At 40.9% G+C, this 19,720-nt stretch overlaps 1 protein-coding gene across 2 annotated transcripts; it reads left to right on the forward strand.

Annotated features, from left to right (window-relative positions):
• Window positions 1-434: 434 nt before the first annotated feature.
• Window positions 435-17,477, forward strand: gpm6aa (glycoprotein M6Aa; the record flags this gene model as incomplete). 2 transcript variants are annotated; one of them, XM_084550171.1, is made up of 7 exons in its annotated part: window positions 435-471; window positions 11,481-11,673; window positions 11,946-12,102; window positions 13,686-13,839; window positions 14,490-14,566; window positions 15,191-15,256; window positions 16,909-17,477. In XM_084550171.1, the coding sequence occupies 7 exons, from the start codon at window positions 435-437 to the stop codon at window positions 17,059-17,061; spliced, it is 837 nt and encodes a 278-aa protein (XP_084406297.1). In that variant the 3' UTR covers window positions 17,062-17,477. The 2 variants fall into 2 exon arrangements, with proteins under 2 accessions (XP_084406297.1, XP_084406296.1); XM_084550170.1 differs by lacking the exon at window positions 435-471 and having other exon boundaries at window positions 11,185-11,673.
• Window positions 17,478-19,720: the final 2,243 nt, after the last annotated feature.

The raw sequence follows: 19,720 nt of genomic DNA on the forward strand, positions 1-19,720 counted from the left end.
TTCCAGTGTAGTATTTCCACATTTTCCACACACCTGCCTTTTACATCTGCATATCCCTTTGTCCCACATGCACTTTCCTGCCTACCATAGAGACCACCCTCTGCTCAATCCAGCCCCCCCCCTCCCTCCCGCCTTCTCCTCCGTCTCCACCGGGGACCAAGGAGGTTTTCAGCACTTGCTACGGCAGCTCGCAATGAACAGTACCACAAAGACTCAGTGATCCCTCGCATCGCCCAGACACTTGACAGAAACCTCAACTGACAGGCAATCTCAGCGTTCAGTAGGGACATCTAGAGCAAGTGGGACAGTGAGGCAGGAGAAACAAAGAGGAAGTGCTTAGTGGATTACCCCAAAAATAAGTAAGGTTTTAAACCTGCAACCGAAACCCTTCATTTTCTTTTAAATCTAGTCTCTCTAAAAACAACATCTGCACGATGGAAGAAGACATGGATGAGGGGCAGACCCAGAAAGGTAAGAAAGCCTTTTACTGCACGTCTGTATGGAGTTTTTTCAAGTAAATTTGACATGGATATTTTGTCAGGGTGTCAGTGGCGTCTCTGCAGAGACAAATGCACAAATGTTAGCCTTTCTCTCTCTGAATAGGGGAGCAGCTGTTTGGGGTAATTCCTTTGTCCACTGAGTATCAGCACTCTACTGAAAAGTGCACGTCTGTTTGTGCTGTTTGGGTCGACAGAGGGGTGTGAACTGCTCCAGCGAGGGCTGGACTGCCTTTGTTTGCTTGATAAGGCTTTCATGCTTGTCGTGATGACTGAGAAAGGAACACGAAGAGTAAAGAACCAAAGCAAGCATCTACACTCATTAATCCATCAGCTCTCGGGTCCTGTCCTTTGTGTACAAATACCCAGACGTTGTATCTTGCAGCAGCGCTTTGCGACATTCACTGTGGATTTGATGCAGGTTTTCCTTTTATGCATTTAAGACGGGCAGTGTTTGCTTTGTGCAAAGTGAAACTGCTATTTATACATCACCCCTCCACTGCTTTTTTTCCTCTGCATGAATGATTCAGTGTGTGGTTGGGACTCTTTAAAGCAAAGGAGTGTATTTCTGTTTATATGTAGGCTAAAACAACGTGACTAAAGTCATTCTTTTAAAGAAATCCTGATGTGACACATAAACAAAGGTGGGCGTGATGCTGCTTTTGTATAAAAAACACCTTAATGTCTGCAGCCAGTGCCTCCCTCCCTCTCAGCTGTACTTCATGTGACAGACATGGCTTCACATGTTTGTGTTTTCCTCCCCTCCCGTCTCTCCTCCCTGCAAACTAGCGCTTCTCACAGGCACACACACAAGCTGAAACAGTTGCCATGGCAGTGGCCAAGTGTAGTTATTATCTACTCTCTCTTCACCCACTCCTGCTGATGACATTTCAGTAGCACAGGAATAGTTCACTGCATCTGAGAGTGTGGGAGGCAGGAAGACAAAAAGGAGAAATTAAGTAAAAGAAGGGACAGTGAGAGGAGGTGAGACTGAGGGAGTGCAGTGCTGGAACTCTTAATAAAGATTTGGTTGAAAGCTTTTTAGTTGCCATGGCTATGTGTACACAGGCATTCCTGCTTGGAGAGCAAAATCAGTCAGACCTGGCCACTATCTAAAGTGTTCAACTGAACTGAGGGATGCAGCCATGCGGGTTAACCATGCACTTGTGCATTCTCTGTTCATTCATTTAGGCATGGGACTGTTTTGTATTACGTAATACAAACTCATGTACGAGCCAAAGTCCAGCTCAGCGTTTTCTTTATTTTCCTGAAGATCTAACAGAACGTAAAAAGAGGGCTACAGATTTATTCAAGTGCAGTCAGAGATGGTCATCACAAGACATTGCAGAGATACGGCTGAGTAGAGTTTTTTTTTTTTTTTTTTAGTTGCAGATGACGTAATTGTTTTGTCGGTGTCACTTGTTAGAAAGGATGGCTTAGCGCTCATAACTCAGGGAAGGAGAATAGAGAGGATAGAGTCAGTCACTACAGGAGCATTTAATACTGTGAAATTGCTCAACATCCAAAAAGAGATGGATGTAAAGTAAATCGCTGCTAAAGTGGGCTCCATATATGCCACCCACCATTATGGAACATTTAAGCAGTTGCTTGCTGTTCTACTGCCACCTGTGTGACAAGCATTTATGAAAATGTGTCAGTACACACACAAAGTAAACATTTGTTTTTGGCCAGTAGCATCTTGTGTGCATTTTTTTTAGTACTTTTAAACCACAAATCTTAAGTTGTTGATTATGTTTCATGTAACTACATCAGGTTACGTCATATCTGTTATGCCTGTCACAAATATTATTTCAAATGATGTGTATGCAGTGAAATAAAAGTGCAGGGTGTGACTGGCTGTGACAGTGTTGTATGCCAGGCCAACTTAAATACAAGACTACAAACAACCAGGTCCTACAAAATGCTATAAGATTTGGAAGATTTGCGTTTGATTTGTATTTGATTTCCTTGTGAGTGAAAAAAATATATGCAATCAGTGGATTCAAAGACACATTCTCTCTTCTTCCCAGGCTCCAATTCTTCTTGTGTCATCAAGCATGACACAGTGTAATTAAGACAAGGTCTGGTCACCTAATTTAGTGCATCTTTTATTAAATGATAACTAGACAGCACCTCTGCTGATTGTTGAAGACAACAGCCGATTGAGGCAAGTTGGACATTAACGTCACCCTGTCAGGTTTTGTTCCATTTCGTTTTCATTTCATGCCTGTCACTCTGTAAAATGCTGCAATCACTAAGAATCGCTGCTCATACTCAGGTTAAAGCTGCATCCACAACATAACTGGCCTTACTCTACAGTAACACTTTATAAGACATGAATAAATCAATGCAGGAAGCGTTGAGCATAGAATGGAAATGTTCCAGGCTAGCTATCTGTTGCTCTGTTGTTGGCCCAGAGCAAAGTTTTGTCCGACAAAGATCAAGTCAGAAGTTGAGAAGAAACTGTTGACATTCAAGCGAGCAATGCTTACAGCGAAGTAATCTAAAAAAATATCTGCCTGCTCATTGCGATTTTAAAAGCTTATGAATGTCAACGCTGCTTCACTATGAAAATGTGACTGTTTTGAGATTTATAGGTTATTCTATAAAATTTATATATATTACGAATTTCCGATGTTCGACATCATTTTGCTTGTGTAACACGCTGCAGAAATCATCCAAGTTAACAACAAATCGTGAATAAATTGGTACTTCCACCTCTGATGGGGTACAGGTGTCAACGAGTGCACTCACAGCACGCTAATGCCCTTCTGTTTTCCTCTTCTGAGGCTGCAAATCTCAGATTATGAGTCAGATGCACCAGGTGGGCTCTGCTCACTTCAGCGGCTAGCCAAATATAGGAGAGCACTCTATGTTCCAAAGTGGCCATCGGCAACAGGGAGCAAACCAACGCCCTACAGCTGAACAACCGGGTTTCTATTATCGGGGCAGAAATGATTCAAGTTTTCTAAAGAAATTCTGCAAATAAACGTAGGAGGGAGTAATACGGTCCATACAAGAACAGACTAACCAGCATTCTGAAGATAACTCCTGCACTCGATATTGTTAATTGCTGCTGAATGGAAAAACTGAGAAAGGCACACCTGTTAGCGTTGCCTGAGCCAAGAACCCACTCTGCAAGGCACCGCTTGTCCTTCCGCTTGATCGGTTTGATCAGGATACTGACTTGGCAAGTGGTTACACGTGGAGGATCTCATTGATATTTTCCACAATCAGATAAGATTCTGTCAAGTGACAACGCAGAACAAAAAAAACAATGATAAGACTTTTGTTTTTGTGTTTATTAAATGGTTCACTGAGTTTCATGCACTCTAAATTTACAGCTCCTACAACAAATGTCAAATTTGCATTGAGGGTAGGCATGCTGGATACAGAGGAAGCTGCTGTGAACATGGGTTTGGGGGTTAGACTGGTGGTTTGCCAGTATATAGGACCATATTCTGACTTATTTTTGTAGAAATTATTCATTTGAAACATTCATAAACTCATTCCTTTTTATTTAAACAGCAGCATCCTCTAGGGTTTGTTATTTTACATTAAAGAGTAGCAAAGAATTAAATTAGTAAAGACCTCAACTGAGAGTCTATGTTGAGGGATGGCCCGGGTGCTGTTACAAGCCTTTTTCGCGCTGACACAATAGCTTCAGCTGGGTACAGTATCAGTGCTCCCTGCTCTCCTTCTCATTGTTCTGACTCCTAGCTTGCACCCGGCCCAGAAGAAGTCAAGGGAGTTCCACCAATTGTTCCTCTAACATTTATTGGAACTATTAGTGGAGAACGTCTGAGGCTTGTCTTATTGTTCTCAGGGATGACGTCCTGGTATAGATTTTTAGATATGACTTAACAGGTGTTTAAATTCGAAACCGCAAACATGATACTGTTATCATTGAAGATTGTGGTGGTTTTGCCTTATTCTGTTTCAACTTTTGTATTTATGTGTTTAGGCTCATTTTAGAGACAGACTTGAAAATAATAGTTTAAGAAGATTAAATAATTGATACTTATTCAAAATATTCTAAAATGAAATGCAGCTTTATAGAATAATGCCCTATTCATTGTAATACTGAAGACAAGCTAGTACTAACTAATCTATTGTTTGGGAGCTGTCACTTAAATCTCTGGTCCTGACTGCTTCTAATGTTAACCATCCAGACATTTAGGCTCATTTCATCCTGGAAAAGGGAAACAACCTCCACGGCTAAAGTGCAGAAATTGAAAAACATCCCTTATCTTTTCTGCTGGGTTTTTGACATTTGCCCCTCAGTTCCTGGAAAGAACTTGGCTTGGACAAAAGACACGTCCCTGCTCCGCTGTCACACAGTCATGTTCGGGCTATTACATCTCAGAAAAAATAAAGAAGGAGAGGAAATCAGTAGCTTTTTGGACCTGGCCTGTAAAACGTCCTCTCTGCCCAGAGGGGTTATGGCGAGTAATGTGTTTCATTCACTATTGTCCCACTGAATTTGTTGACATACAGTAAGTGGGTCACGGCTCTGAAGTACCCGGCCTATTCTCAGATTTTGCGCTGTGGTTGACATGGCAACCATACTGGTTGATTAAACATGCGCAGAGGAGATGGGGGCATGGAAAAAAAAAAAAAAAACCTGCTCGCTACAGGGGAAGGGGGGCTGCATTAAGAGGAACAAGGAAAGCAAGGAGACGAGTATACGCCCATTACCCTCAGACTGACACAGTCACACCATCCCCCCACTGAGATCTCTCTCTCTCTCTCTCTCTCTCTCTCTCTCTCTCTGACCAGGCTCACTGCCACCCCACCCCCCATTCAAAACTCCTAACGAGGAACTCATAACTGCGAGCTGTATGCGCAAAAAAAGATGCCGTGTACGTGAAGTCAACATGCACCACGCAGAAAATTAGATTCTCTAATTTCTCCCTCATTTCCTTTAATTATTTTTTGTTAATTTCCTCCTCTAATAAAACATCTTATTATTTTCCCTGAGGTTATAAGTGTTCCTATATCCCTTCAAAAAGAAAATGAATTACCAATGTGCCAGCAAAGATTATTATTATGAGGTAAAGTCTTTTTTTTTTTTTGAAATATTATTAAATTGGAGCACTGATGCCTCACAGCAAGAAGGTTCCGGGTTCGAATCCATGGGCCGACTGGGCCTTTCTGTGAATTTGCAGGTTCTCCCTGTGTCTGGGTTCTCTCCAGGTACTCCAGCTTCCTCCCACTGTCCAAAGACATGCTGGTTAGGTTCGTTGGTGATTCTTAATTGGCCGTACGTGTGAATGTGAGTGTGAATGGTTGTCTGTCTCTCTGTGTCAGCCCTGTGATAGACTGGAGACCTGTCCAGGGTGTACCCCGCCTCTCGCCCAACAGCTGGGATAGGCTCCAGCCCCCCCACGACCCTTCACAGGACAAGCGGTTACAGAAGATGAATGAATGAAATACAGTATTTTGCCAACTGTGGATGGATATTTCACTAAAATTAAGAAACGAAAAAACTAATTAAATATTCAAAAGCTATATTAAAAAGCTATAAGCTTTCATATATGTATGAAAGTATTAGAAAGCCTCAATTGGCCTTAATATCAATGCACTATGACCTTAAAAGAAAGGTCTTTAGGCATGAACTCAAACAGACTCTGACTTTTTTCCAATGCAAACATTTTTCCAGTGTACTCCTGAGAAGGCAGGTGTTTACAGCCCATATTATGCTGCTGCAAATATTTCCTTTAAGTTTCAGTTTCTGTCTCACAGCTTTTCTAAAAGATTAAATGAAAAATGAGGTGATTTTGCTCATTTGTCTCGACACTAACTGTGTGTTAGTAAAGCATCAACAAATTGCTGTCAGGCATCAAAGTTTTTCTTTATATTGGTGTTTGACATCACAACCACAACTCAATTCAAAAGGGCTAAAGAAATGACGCTTCTAGTTTGAAAAAAAGTGTTAAATGTAATAGTGGAATCATTTCGTAGCAGTATTCAAGAAAATGCTTGATAATATTTTAAAATCTGAATCATTTGCAGGGTAGAAATGTAAGGAAATCATATCTAAATTTACCCAAACTGGCCCAAGAGCCATGTTTCCTTTGAAGGACGCCATTTAGGTCTAAACATTATTTAAGGACAACCTCACCTCCTGTGAAAGTTGACTGGCGGGGTGAGAATGTGTGTGTGCGTGTGTGTGTGTGTGTACCTCTTGCCTGTCGGACATGACACTGACAGATGGAGGAGAAGTGGGAGGTGGGAGGGGCCTTGGGAGGGGGTCATCCTTTCTCTTTGTATTAGGGAGATGCCTTCTGTTGATTGGGCCGCAGTGTTTGGGGTCACGTAGGCTTTGCTTTCCCCCCATTTTAAAAACAAATACAAAGGATAAAATGTGGAGGATAAAATTGAAATTAAAATCTAAAATCCTGTCTCTCTTTGTTCAAAATTTGAATACAATTAATCCCTGTGAATACAGATTTATAATCCTGGCCTTTGAAAAGTGGGAAGAAATTTTCATATATGTCTGTCCCTATAATGTGTAAATGTGTGTTAATTTGAAAAGAAGATATCATTTTAAAGATGTTTAAGCTCATGAAACCTTAAGTAATTTGAGAAAAGTATCCGGTTTGTAAGAAAAAAATACATAAACACGCAATTTTAACAGTTTCCACCATAAAAAATATTTACGAGGGGCACCAAACCACCTCCTGTTCGGCCAGTGGACGCCAAAGTTCGTTGTCATTGCTGCAACTGGACCATTGAAATCACCTTCGATGGACGAAATTCCCAACTTGACTGTCAGTGGGTACTTAAAAAGACAAGTAGTCCTACACCTAGCGAGATCAATTCAAATACGTTCGACTCCTCATCAGGCATGGGATCTTTTAGTTTTATTGCAGGTAACGTTGGACTAAGCAGAGACCATGAATAAGTAATGTACAGGGATTGTGCTCTGCTGCTCTGTGCCACTTCTAAATTATGGATCAAGCATCCAGTAGCTCTCAGAGTCACTATGCACCACCATTTTTCCCCAGCTCAATCTTGCAGTCAGTTAAGATCAATGGAGGGAGGAAATGAGCACCATGAACTGCTATGAGAGGAAGTTTAGTTTAATGCAGAGACGGTGACAAGAAGAGGCTGATGTACTGGGGCAGGACAGAGACAAATCACAGCATTATAGTCCCTTTAAAAACATCAAGAAAGATAAAGAATAGCTGAATAAAGAGAGGCAGTTACTATAAGATAACTATTATCAGTATCTACTTAAATCACAAAGACTATATATACTATGCTGCACTAATTTTAAATTGTTCCATTACCTAACGCTGTACACCTCTCTTTACTGAGTGCAAGGGGTTTCCCCTTCCACAAAATTAAGAGCAGGCAACCAATAAAACATCACTCTTGTTACATCCACTCACTAATACTGTCATCCAACCTGTAGCTTCATCTTTCGACTGTTTCCATGGAAACAGCACTTCCGTTCAGTCAAGTCACGTAGACGACGTCATGTTTTTTTATAGCTCTCAAACTGTAAAAATTCTAACTACTTCTGAAAGAAGCAGTGGATTACTGATTTGATTGGCGCCGTTGTGTGTCAGGGAAAAGCAAATTACATTTGAACTGAAGAGCGGGCAGATTTGCTGGTTTAATCTGTGAGCAGAAATGTAAATAATTCAAAGGTGATAAACCTTGATTGAGGCCACGACATAAATCATTTATATTACCGCACATCTCCCTTCATTTTAAGCGGCAGCTCCACACGGCTGTAGCTCCAAAACTCACCGGCATGTCTCAGAGGGGACTGTATTTATTTGCTTAACTGTTTAATGGAGTTCACGTCCGGTGGCTTCAGAAAGTTCTCAGCTCGCCATACAAGAGGCCAACTCTGAGGATAAATATGACATTTGTCTATTAGTGAGTACTTCAGATGACTGAGTAGTGGATTGTTATTCTAGCTTAAAGCGGCTATATGTGACTGGTCTCCGTCTCTCACTCTTATCTTGTCAATAAACACCGCTGCATCAATAAATCCTGTCAGTGCCTGCTTCCTGAAGCGATAAGGCAACTCCAGATAATGAGTCTGAAGGAAGAAGTGCTGACAGAAGCACTCTCTGTCATAGATGGTATAGAAACCAAACCCAAACGGTGCTTGGGATGTGAATGTGACAATAAGATACTATCTAGGAAGTAACAGATCTGTAATTTTGACATAATTATCATTGCGCAAAGATTTACAATATTCTGAGCAGCTCTGAACAACTGAATCTTCCGACAACTATTTTGCCTTTTGTCATGAATCCGAGGTTAACGGTGAAAACACTGCAAAGTAGGCAGAAATGTGTCTGGTGTCGTGTTGCACTGCAGGCCTGTTTTGCTGACAAAACTGCATTTTACCTCAGAGTTTTGGCACTGCCCTTTTCAAGCTTAAGTGTCCAGAGAAAGTCTGATATCTTGTAGTAAATATAGTCCAAAACATCATTAGTTGTAGCCTCAATAGATGACAATGCAATTCATCTGCAACAGATATAACAGTATGACTAATGTATACACCTAACCCTATGATCACACCTGCACTGACAAGTAGCACTACACCTGGAGAGATCAAGCAATTTGATGAAATGACTGCCCTTCCATCAAAACGGTGGAACGGTGTGTGTGTCCCTCGAATCAAAACCACTTTACTCACACACTATGGATTGAAATTGTAAACTTGTTGTTTCATCATGGAAGCTCATGGAAGAGGCAGCATTACATTTACTGGCAGATAGTCACATAAGCTAAGGTGTGAATTGGTGTGAAACCACCTGTGAGTGAATGTCATGGCACTGTAAGTACCTAATGGGTCCAAAAGGCACCAAAGGTGAGGTGTGCCGTGAATCTGGTGTTTCTCCTCAGGTGAGCCAGTGGGAGTGTTGGAAAATGCTGCAGACAGATGAGCTCACAGTCCCACTAACCTGTTCAGTAGGGGAGTCGCCAGTTTGACCCAACATCCAAGACTGAAAAATGAAGCCAGGGTGGAAGTGACAAAAACTACAGTTCCTCTAATCACCACTTAAGGCTGGGTCGATTCCTATAAACCTCCAACCTGGTACAAAAACAGTTTTTCTCATTGCTGACAACAGTATGGGGGGTAACTTTTTATACAACGACCCTGTTCTGTGATTTAAAGGCCTTATGTATAATCCAAAGGTTATGTATAATCCAGAGTGACAGGTGGGTGCCCTCACCGACTGCCAGCCGTCTGCCTAGATGTTACCCATCCATCTAGACTCCACTTGTTTGATCATTTATAAATTGGCCAAGTTTTAAGTAGAGTCGGGTACTGCCAAGATGGTGGGCTTCAAAATTGCTTGTCAGGAAACCAATGGGTGACGTCAGTGAGGGTTTAGTATATGGTCAATGACTATGACGTGTTGCTACTCCGATCTATCTAAAGGAAAAAGGAATTTAGATGAAAGCATATACAAACTTCAGTCGTGTACCACCTTCATAGACCTTAAACTTGAGCTAGTGTTGGTCATAATTCAAAGTGTGCACCACAGACAGAATATAAAACACAAATCAGGGCACAGAATCATGTCAAAAAACATTGATTAAAAACTGAGCTATTGATTTTTTCAAAGCTGCAGCTGCAGATTCTAAAAGCTGTAAAGGTTACTGGGAAACTGCGAACCAACCTTTTTCTAGACAAAAGTGCTTTAAAAAATGAAGCAGGGAGGCGGAAAAGACATTCTACGGTCTAGCACAGGATTACACCAACGACGATTGAGATAATCTAGGCGAGCCTGGGTGAGGGTGGGAGCTGCAGCAACCGTCTGAGTGCTCACAGCCCAGCAGGCGGACCAGCTACTTGGTATTCCGCTCAGGCCTAGATCTGAGTCAGAAGCAGAGAGTTGAGGAGGAGAGATATTGCTCTGACTCCTGCTTTGCAACACAAGTGAATACAATTCAACAACCATAAAACAATGGTGCTGAAAACATCCTGAAATCTTTTGTCATTTCCACAACTGAAAGAGAAAACTAACACAGTCTCTTTCTGGAAGGAAGACTGCAGTGTCAATGCAGACGAGTACAATCATATGTATATGATCAAGAGGAATTCTAAGTTTTTATAAACCATAAACTATTTCTCTACATTTGACATGCATGTATTGACTTGGACATGAAACTGAGGAGATGAGGAGGAGTCACCAACTGATTCAGATCAGTCCGGTTTTGTAAAAAATGTGTCTGTGTGGTTAATATACCTGTATTATATCTACAACACATGATTAATGTTGTTCTTGCAGAAAGAATCTCCATCCTTGTTGTGGTTAGTCTGACAAATCACTGACTTAGAAGTCCAAAACCACACACAGATAGACACAACATGGAGACTCATAAATCTAAGCAACTGATATATACACACTTGCAAGTATTTACAGACTCTGCTTTTGAGCAATCTGTGCGACCGGAGATTGAAGCTGGAGCTGAGTTGTTATTAGTCACCTTAAGTACCCCCGGGGCAGGAAGTTGTGCAAAGAAGAATGGGGTTAAAGGTCAGAACCACTACAAAAAGCTCGGGCTGAGTTTTTTTCATGCTGCTCAAAATGTCAGCATCCTCTGCAGGGCTGAACAACTGACACAACGAATATAGTGCACAACTCAAAAATGCCTGAAGTCGAAGTGGCCTTCAAATACCATACATTGTTTTGAAGTTTCAAATACTCTATCACTTGATGCATAAAAAAGTCAGCTGCCAATATATCGTTGAGAAGGAAGACTATTGCAGTCAACGTTAGTCAAGTTCTTGTGCTTGGTGATTCTCAAGAAACAAAAATGAAAGAACACTGTACAACATGCAAATGCATTGGCCCACTGGCAATAAATAATTTACAGTTCAGCAAAAAAAGAGAGAATCCTGTTTTAAATTGTGTCACTCCACACCAAACTGAAACATCTGGTTGTTTCTTTTTTCTTTGATGTCGTCTTTGTCGACTAACCAATTGATCTCTTTGTGTTCAGGATGCCTTGAATGCTGCATCAAATGCCTGGGTGGGATTCCATACCCGTCCCTCATAGCCACTATCTTGCTGTATGCGGGTGTGGCCCTTTTCTGCGGCTGTGGACATGAAGCCTTATCTGGAACTGTCACCATCCTTCAGAACTACTTTGAGTTGGTTAGGAGCCCCGTGGATACACTGGATGTCTTTGCCATGTGAGTAGGAAAGGTCCTGACTCAAACTGAATAGTTGTTGGAGAAAGCATTGTGCGTACTTTCAAAGGGGGAACATACGCTGTTCAACACAGAATAAATATCCACACCGAAAATCTAGCTGAGGTTTCAGAGGTAAATGTGACAAATAGCACTACTTAAATTAAGACTGAATAGCCTCTTCCTGTGTGGGTATTTTTTTGCATTTCTGTTTCATCTGAAGTGCACCTTCTTCATGTTGGGATGTTTTCAGTGGTTCTCTATCCATTCTACAGGATTGACATTATCAAGTATGTGATCTATGGCATTGCTTCGGCTTTCTTCGTCTATGGCATCCTGCTGATGGTGGAGGGATTCTTTACCAGTGGAGCCATTAAAGACCTGTATGGAGACTTCAAGATCACCACCTGCGGACGCTGTGTCAGCGCTTGGGTAGGGCCACCATTTAACTGCACATTACCTAAAAATTGCACCTTAAATCTGGTTATTTGGTTATTTTCACATCTACTACGGTATATAAAAGCTGGAACTGCTGTTGCACTTATCTGGAAAGTATTTGGTAATCACATAACCTGAATGTCAGGTCATGGCACAGGGAGTTTCCATGAATGGGTTAGGTAGGGAAATGTTTTGGAATTTGGCACTCGCTTTCAGACTTTGTGACAATAACCTCTCCACTTGTATTTGTTCATGTTTAACAAAAAGCAGGGCAAAAAGGATTAAAAAAGATTCCTTGACACCCTGCAAAACACAGGGTAATTATACTGCCATAACACGGAACTAGAAACACTCTCATAAGGAGCATATCTGCCGCAATAATAACAATGTGATCTCTGGGATATAATTGATTAGCAAGTCTAAAGCTCCACAGGGACAGGAAATGAGCTATGCTACGGTATGTGTGGGCACTGGGTTCATTAATCTTGTGGTCATGGGAATGGGCAAGAGGACAGCGGAGCATACTGATAACTTATAACCTGAAGGATATCACATTTACACCATACAGTTTGTATTTTTAAAGTCAACTGTTTCACACCAGACGGTTTGTAGATTTCTACACAACTGTGTCCATTTGTAGACCTCTGCCACTGGTTTTGGCAGGACAAGACAAACTTTTGTTTTACCAGTCAGTCTATCACCTATGGTCATTCAAATTGGGGTAGTGACTGAAAAACAGAGATTGCAGATATACGTGGCCGTAAAGAATTTCATTTGTAGGGTAGCTGGGCTCTGTAGAGTCACTGCTCATTCGCATTGTAAGGGGCCAGTTGAAGTGGTTTGGGCATCTGGTGAAGATAGGTGCAGGGCACCTCCCCTATGAGGCACAACCAGTTGGGAGGAGACATTGGGGTAGACAGAAATACTATACTTAGCCTGTTGCCACAGTGACCCAACTTGGTTAAGTTGACAAAAACAGATGGAGGGAACTGAGTCCCACAATGTCCTAAAACATTACAGTTAACGAATTGTACATGAGGATATGAGAAACATCAGTCTAATTTGTAATCTTCAATTTAAAAAACACCTATCAGCCACAACATTAAAACCACCAACAGGAGAAGTAAATAACACTGACCATCTTGTGACAATCCAATGTTCTCCTGGGAAACTTCTTGACCTGGCATCCTGGTTGTTACTTAGACATGTACCACCCACCTAGACCCGACCAGGCACCCCCACCCCATAGCAATGACACTCCTTGATGGCAGCAGCCATCCCCAGCAGGATGCAGCCTGACACAGACACACACACACAAACGCTTTAGGAACAAAAAAAGCTGAAGAACAGCACAAGGTGTTGACCTGGCCTCCAAATTGACTAGATCCCAAACTGATCAAGTATCTGTGGGATGATCCACAGAGGCCCCTCCCTTCAACCCATAGGACCCAAAGGCCCCCACTAGCAACATTCTGTTGCCAGACACCACAGGACACCCTCAGAAGGTCCATGTCCAACGTCTGATGAGTCACAACTGCCTGGTCGCTGTAATCTGTTGTCCTCTGCTCATCTTTCAGTTCATCATGCTGACATATATCTTCATGCTGGCTTGGCTTGGAGTGACTGCCTTCACTTCCCTCCCTGTCTTCATATATTTCAACATCTGGAATATTTGCCAAAATACTACTGTGCTGGAGGGGGCTTCACTCTGCCTGGACCCACGCCAATATGGTACGGATGGATGTTCTCAATTTCTTAACCCCCTGAGTCCCCCATTTTGTGTCCTGCTCAGATCTCTACGCCCCCAACTTTTGAAGTTGTGCTTTCCTAGCTCACCAAAGTAAAGACACAATTGTGTTTCTGTAAAAATCCCTTGAATGACTAATGCAGGTCTTCAGGCTATGGATAACTAGTGGTGTTTGTTAAGTTAGGCATATAAAGAATTCGTAATGTGAGCAAACACTGTAAAGGGCCGATCACTGTTTGTACAACTACAATATATGTGTTTCTTTTCAAATGGCCACAGTGATACACTATAACATCACGTTAAGCCAAGATGAAAGTCCATCATATCAGTAGCTTATATGCCCAGCTCATTATTTTCAATTAGTGCCACCTCTTTCAGTCCATTAGCCACAAGCAGCCACTGATACCGCTTCTGTGTCAACAATCATTTGTGCTGCCACCATGAACTTAAAGGCCTTATGTCATCTGTGTGACTATGTGTAGAGTAGAGCTGTATTGCAGTGGTGTGTTGGTACATGTGAGCCACTTTCTGAACACTGCCCGTGCTTTTTTTCCTTTTTTCTTTTTTTTTTTTTACTGCACATCACTCCACTCTGACATCTGTACTGGTTTATAAATATGCCAACTTTTGACAGGTATTGTGCCAATTGCGGAGGTGAAAACTGTGTGCGTTGGATCAGAGAGATTCTTCAAGATGTGCGAATCCAATGAGGTATTGTAGAAGTAACTATTATCTCAAACTATGTCTATGATTGCTATAAATAACAGGAATTTTGGAAGTTTTTACAAATTCCTTCAAGATAGGTTTCTATTATATGACACATTGTTGGTTATTACAATGATTTCATATGAGTGCACACAACGGACAAGCAATGTTCCAATAAAAAACCTCAGGATGCTCACCACTACCCATCATGACACCAAGCATACAGACCCCCAAATGCTATTACAACTACAAAAGCGTACTTGAACCAAGTATATACTCATTTGATCTGGCGTAGCTATTTGAATCCAAGTCTACGCAGTGAATGCACCAGACTGCTGTAAATTTGCATGTCACATTATAGTATGACACAACATATTGTGGTAACTGAACTGCACGCATCCGGAAACAGAATCCACATTGAATCTTTACTGCCTCTATGCACAGACATTGAATGAGCATATTTGTGTGACGTGATATGTATAAATTACTGTATAATTATCAGGTATTACACTGTATTTATGGAGGAATGAAGTGAATGTATCAACTGTATTTTCATGTGCGAGTTTGAACAGCAAGGATGTCCAGCAAACTCTGCAGACTAACATGTGCTGTGATCTGATTTTGATGCAGCTGGACATGACATTCCACCTGTTCATCTGTGCCCTCGCTGGAGCGGGAGCTGCTGTTATCGCTATGGTGAGCCACCAGTGAGACATATGACCAGCATTACTCAAAAGACATCCCTAAATCCTGTTGAATCAGATGCAGACACCACAGACGACACCTATATGTTTTAAACTGATGCCATATCTATTTTTCTTTCCTGACTTTGGTGTTGGCAAAAAAATGAGCATCTTTCACATCTCCAGTGTTTGTAAAAATGGAGGTAACAGAGTAGAAACTGTCGCTGGGAAACAAGCTGCGTTTTGTTGTGGCTGGTTGTGTTTGCATGTGAGAGAATAGCTGTAGATAGGAGAGAAGGCATTTTGGTGCAGTGAAAAAAACAGGGTTTGTCTCCCTCCCTCTTTCGGAGGCGCCGGGCATGTCATGCCGTTGTCATGGAAACAGGAAGAAGAAAGGCTCGGAGATTGTTGAAAACATCACTCAGTAATTTGCGAGGAGCCATTTTCTGAGAAACAGAAAGTGTTTGCTAGTCAGAGATGATGGTGCAAATTGCACTGAGCTCCTTTGACTGTTTATTTCTTTCCAGCTGCTGGCAAAGATAATTAATCACACTCAGATCCATGCCAATAATGAGCTGAAAAAATAAAATTGAAGCCACTATTAGTGGCAAGTGTGTTTAAAAATACATCCAGCTCAACTATTATCTGGAACTGGAATACGGACGAATTAATGTTAATGTTTTTAGTGTTTGAATCTCAGTCGCCTGATCGGTCTTTCTGCAGTTTATAATCAAGGAGGGGTGTAGCAATGAAACTCATTCCTTGTGAAAAGAGAAGCTGTGTTACAACCTCAGTCATTAAAGCACAATACATTCATTATAACCTTAGCTGCCATGGTAACACAAGTCCAGGACTACAGTCAGCATCGTGCTGCCACCTGCTGGACCATTTCTTTCCTCATTTGTTTTGGAAAGGTGCTATATCAATAAAGTTATTATTATTATTATTTAAAGGGCCAGTCAACCCCCAAACCTCAAAGTACTAGGATAAGTACTAAACTGAGAAGTCTATAATGTTATTCCATTGCATCTTTTAAAGCATCAGTTGCTGCATTTACACAGACAATAGTATTCCACTAACAATGAGAAAAATTACACAACACAACACAATCAGAACGGACTGGCCCAAGTGGAAGAACTCTTCAATCAGATGGGGAGAGTTGTTTTAAACCTCTGATAATCTCAGTAGGAACATTTTAGCTCCCAATAAGCATGTAAACACATGATGCAATAGGTTCCGGCTGGAAAGAACACATTCTTTCTGCTCGTTTTTCCTACATGGTGTAAAAATCAGGTGACATGATGAGTTTCAAGGAGGGTAAAAAGCAACCAGGTGTTCAAACAAGTGAAAAAGAAAAAAAGAAAAGATGAATGAAGTCAGTACAGATGTGAGTGGCGCCACTGAAAATGTGGCTTGGACATATTATTCTATTGAATTAAATCAGTGCTGTCAATAAAGTTGGAGGAAAAATAAAGTTCCTGTTGATGTTTTGGGGATGTAAACACATGATCTCATTTTATTTTGCATCTATCTCTGGTAAGAATAATTTTAAATCAGATTGAAGAAATATTATTTATTTCAACACATCTAATGTTCAATTCAACATGAATAAATATCAGCATGTTGCTTAGTATTGCGTCCCAACTTCCTAATTTCCCCTCACAGATCCATTACTTGATGGTGCTGTCTGCCAACTGGGCCTACGTGAAGGACGCCTGCCGGATGCAGAAGTACGAGGACATCAAGTCAAAGGAGGAGCAGGAGCTTCACGACATCCACTCCACTCGCTCCAAGGAGCGTCTCAACGCCTACACATAAAGCCCAGCGTGAGGCCTGGCCCTGCCACTCCGGCCTCTCTCCCTCTCTCTCTCTTCTTGCTTTCTATCTGTCTCTCTCTACCATCCCCTCCCGAGGGGAGGGGGCGGATGGCGCCTAGGGCCCTCGCCACCGCTGATGTCACTGGTGCGTCATATGACAATGTGGTCTGCGGAGGGTGTGTCACACAAACCTCCTCAGTCGCAAACAGCATTTCAGATGAAAAAAAAAAAGCCCCTTTACCTCTCTCATGGATGGTGTTATGATTCTCATTATGGCAGTTGTAATTTTCTTGAATAAGAGTTGTTTAGTGCTGATAGTAGTTTTAGTGTAGTTTGTAGAATCAGAAGTAGCAGTAGTATTTCTGCATTTTTTTTCGCTTTAATTAATTTAATGTACAATTGTTTTCATTTTTCTTGAACTTTATTTGATACTAAGTGTCATTTTTGCGCTCATGCATAATTTATTTTTTGTTGCTGATTTCCGAGGGGGTCAACAGGGGCTTCAAAGGGTTTTCAAGCACATCTCTCATGTCGTGTGTGGAGATTTCATGTTCAAGAACTATGTACAGTATGTGAACGGGTGGTTAGTTTTGAAAATATTTTAAATCTCACAACACCACTATGAAGCATTGTAAGCCTTTGCCATGCCAGTATTTATTCCCAGGGATTACAACCACTTTCTCACAAAAGCAATTCAATCTGTTTTTCTATTTCAAGCTATACGAGAGCAAGACAACACGATAATAAATACCAAATCAAGAGTGAAATGAATATTTGCTAGACGTGCCAAGCCTGTTAAACAGGAGACGTGATAGAGACAGGACTAGCCAATTAAAGCTAAAATTTGGGGTTATTTTAAGATAATCTTGCCATTTTAATGTATTTTACGGCTTTGAATGATTCAATTGTCTAGCCACAAAAGCACATGCAAACATGCGTTAATAATCCCGTTTTTAGGCTTTTTTTTGCAGAACTCTGCACTGTATATACGGATATATTAAAGCATACCTATATGTTAAGCGCTGACATTCAAGGACAATTCATGTGAGAATAAAATCATTCCACTCTGCATCAGCTGAAAAGAATGAAAAATTGGTGGTGTAATGGCGTTAGTGGGTGGAATTATCAGATGTGAGAAAAGTGTGTGTCAACAGTATTCTTTTTTTTTTTTCTTTTTCCATGTCAGTAACCTTATTGCTCACACATCCTGATGCCATACGACTCTACACAGGTGGCCTATCAGTTCATTGCCTGGCGACTTTTGTTTGTCAGTATTTCTCCAAGCTAGTTTCTTGCACTTATTTGACCATTTCTGTGCTCTCTCTCTCTCTCTCTCTCTCTCTCTCTCTCTCTCTATCTCTCTTTCTCTCTAGATGTAAGCGCATTGGTGTTCAACTCAAAGTTGGATAACTGTACTGTTAGTAAAGACTGTGAATTTAGATGTTTTTCGTGGCATGGACATGCATTAATATAGTCTTATTGACTCAAAAGTTACTTTAATCCACCTCCTTATTTTTTACACTTTTGACTGTCTTGCTGGACCAACCCATTGTTTATATGTGCAGTACTAAACCTCCCACGCTTATGCTACTGATATTAGAGACTCTAGTCTTTGAGTTGTGTCTATTTAGTTTGTGATGAGCTTTCAATCATGTCTTAAAGCCAATACTTGTACCAACATTGCTTACTCTGTAATGATCTAAAAAAAAAAAAATGCTTTCAGCTTTCTCCTCGTATTAGTCTTTTGTACTTTCACTACCGATGCTTAGTAGCAGGCTTTAAATCAAATCTGTTTTGTACATTCATGTGCCAACAGCTTGAAGTGGCTTATTTGACCTGTATGATCAAATTTGCTTGCGTAAATAAAATTCACTTGTGTACTTGTTAATAAATACTAAAGGTGTCCTGTATCCATTTTGTTTTGAGCCAGTACTTTAGAAAGGTATATTGATTTAAAAATGTTACGTCTTCCAGGTGGAAATATACTCAGTAACTACATAATACCACTAGGTGTCACCCTTTCCTCCCTATACAAATAAAAGCAGGAAATAAAAAATTATGTACACACATCTATCTATCTATCTATCTATCTATCTATCTATCTATCTATCTACCTACCTATCTACCTATCTATCTGTCTATGTTATTTGTGTGATAAACCTGCTGCAATGTATATGAACAAAAGAAATGACAAGTAGAAAATGCTCATGTGTTAGAGCAGCACATACTGAAATTCAAGCCGGCATTTAAAAAAAAAAAAAGATAAAAAAAAAAACTACCATAAGGCACTGTGCAGAAAATATGAAAGGTTTACATAATGTGTATAAGTGGTCAGGTTGAGTTTGGCCCTCTACCCGAGGCCACTGATCCACCCGGCCAGGCAATAAATCATATTCAGGATTACATTTTGCACCCTGGTGCCAGACAGAACTCCCTCACACATCTTAAATATGGCCTCTAGCTGAATAATACATTTACATGTAAGGAATATCCAGAGAGTCACTACATTGGAAAAAAAACTACAGTCTTCTTATTTTAGAATCAAGTTGGCATCAAATGGTCAAACCACATGACCTAGTATTAGAAAATAAATAGTAAATAAATGCTATACATGCTTAGTCCAATCTATGCAGAGGGAAATCAAACAAAGAATGAATGAA

This window comes from Chelon labrosus, assembly GCF_963514085.1.
Source record: "Chelon labrosus genome assembly, chromosome: 8".
Taxonomy (NCBI): domain Eukaryota; kingdom Metazoa; phylum Chordata; class Actinopteri; order Mugiliformes; family Mugilidae; genus Chelon; species Chelon labrosus.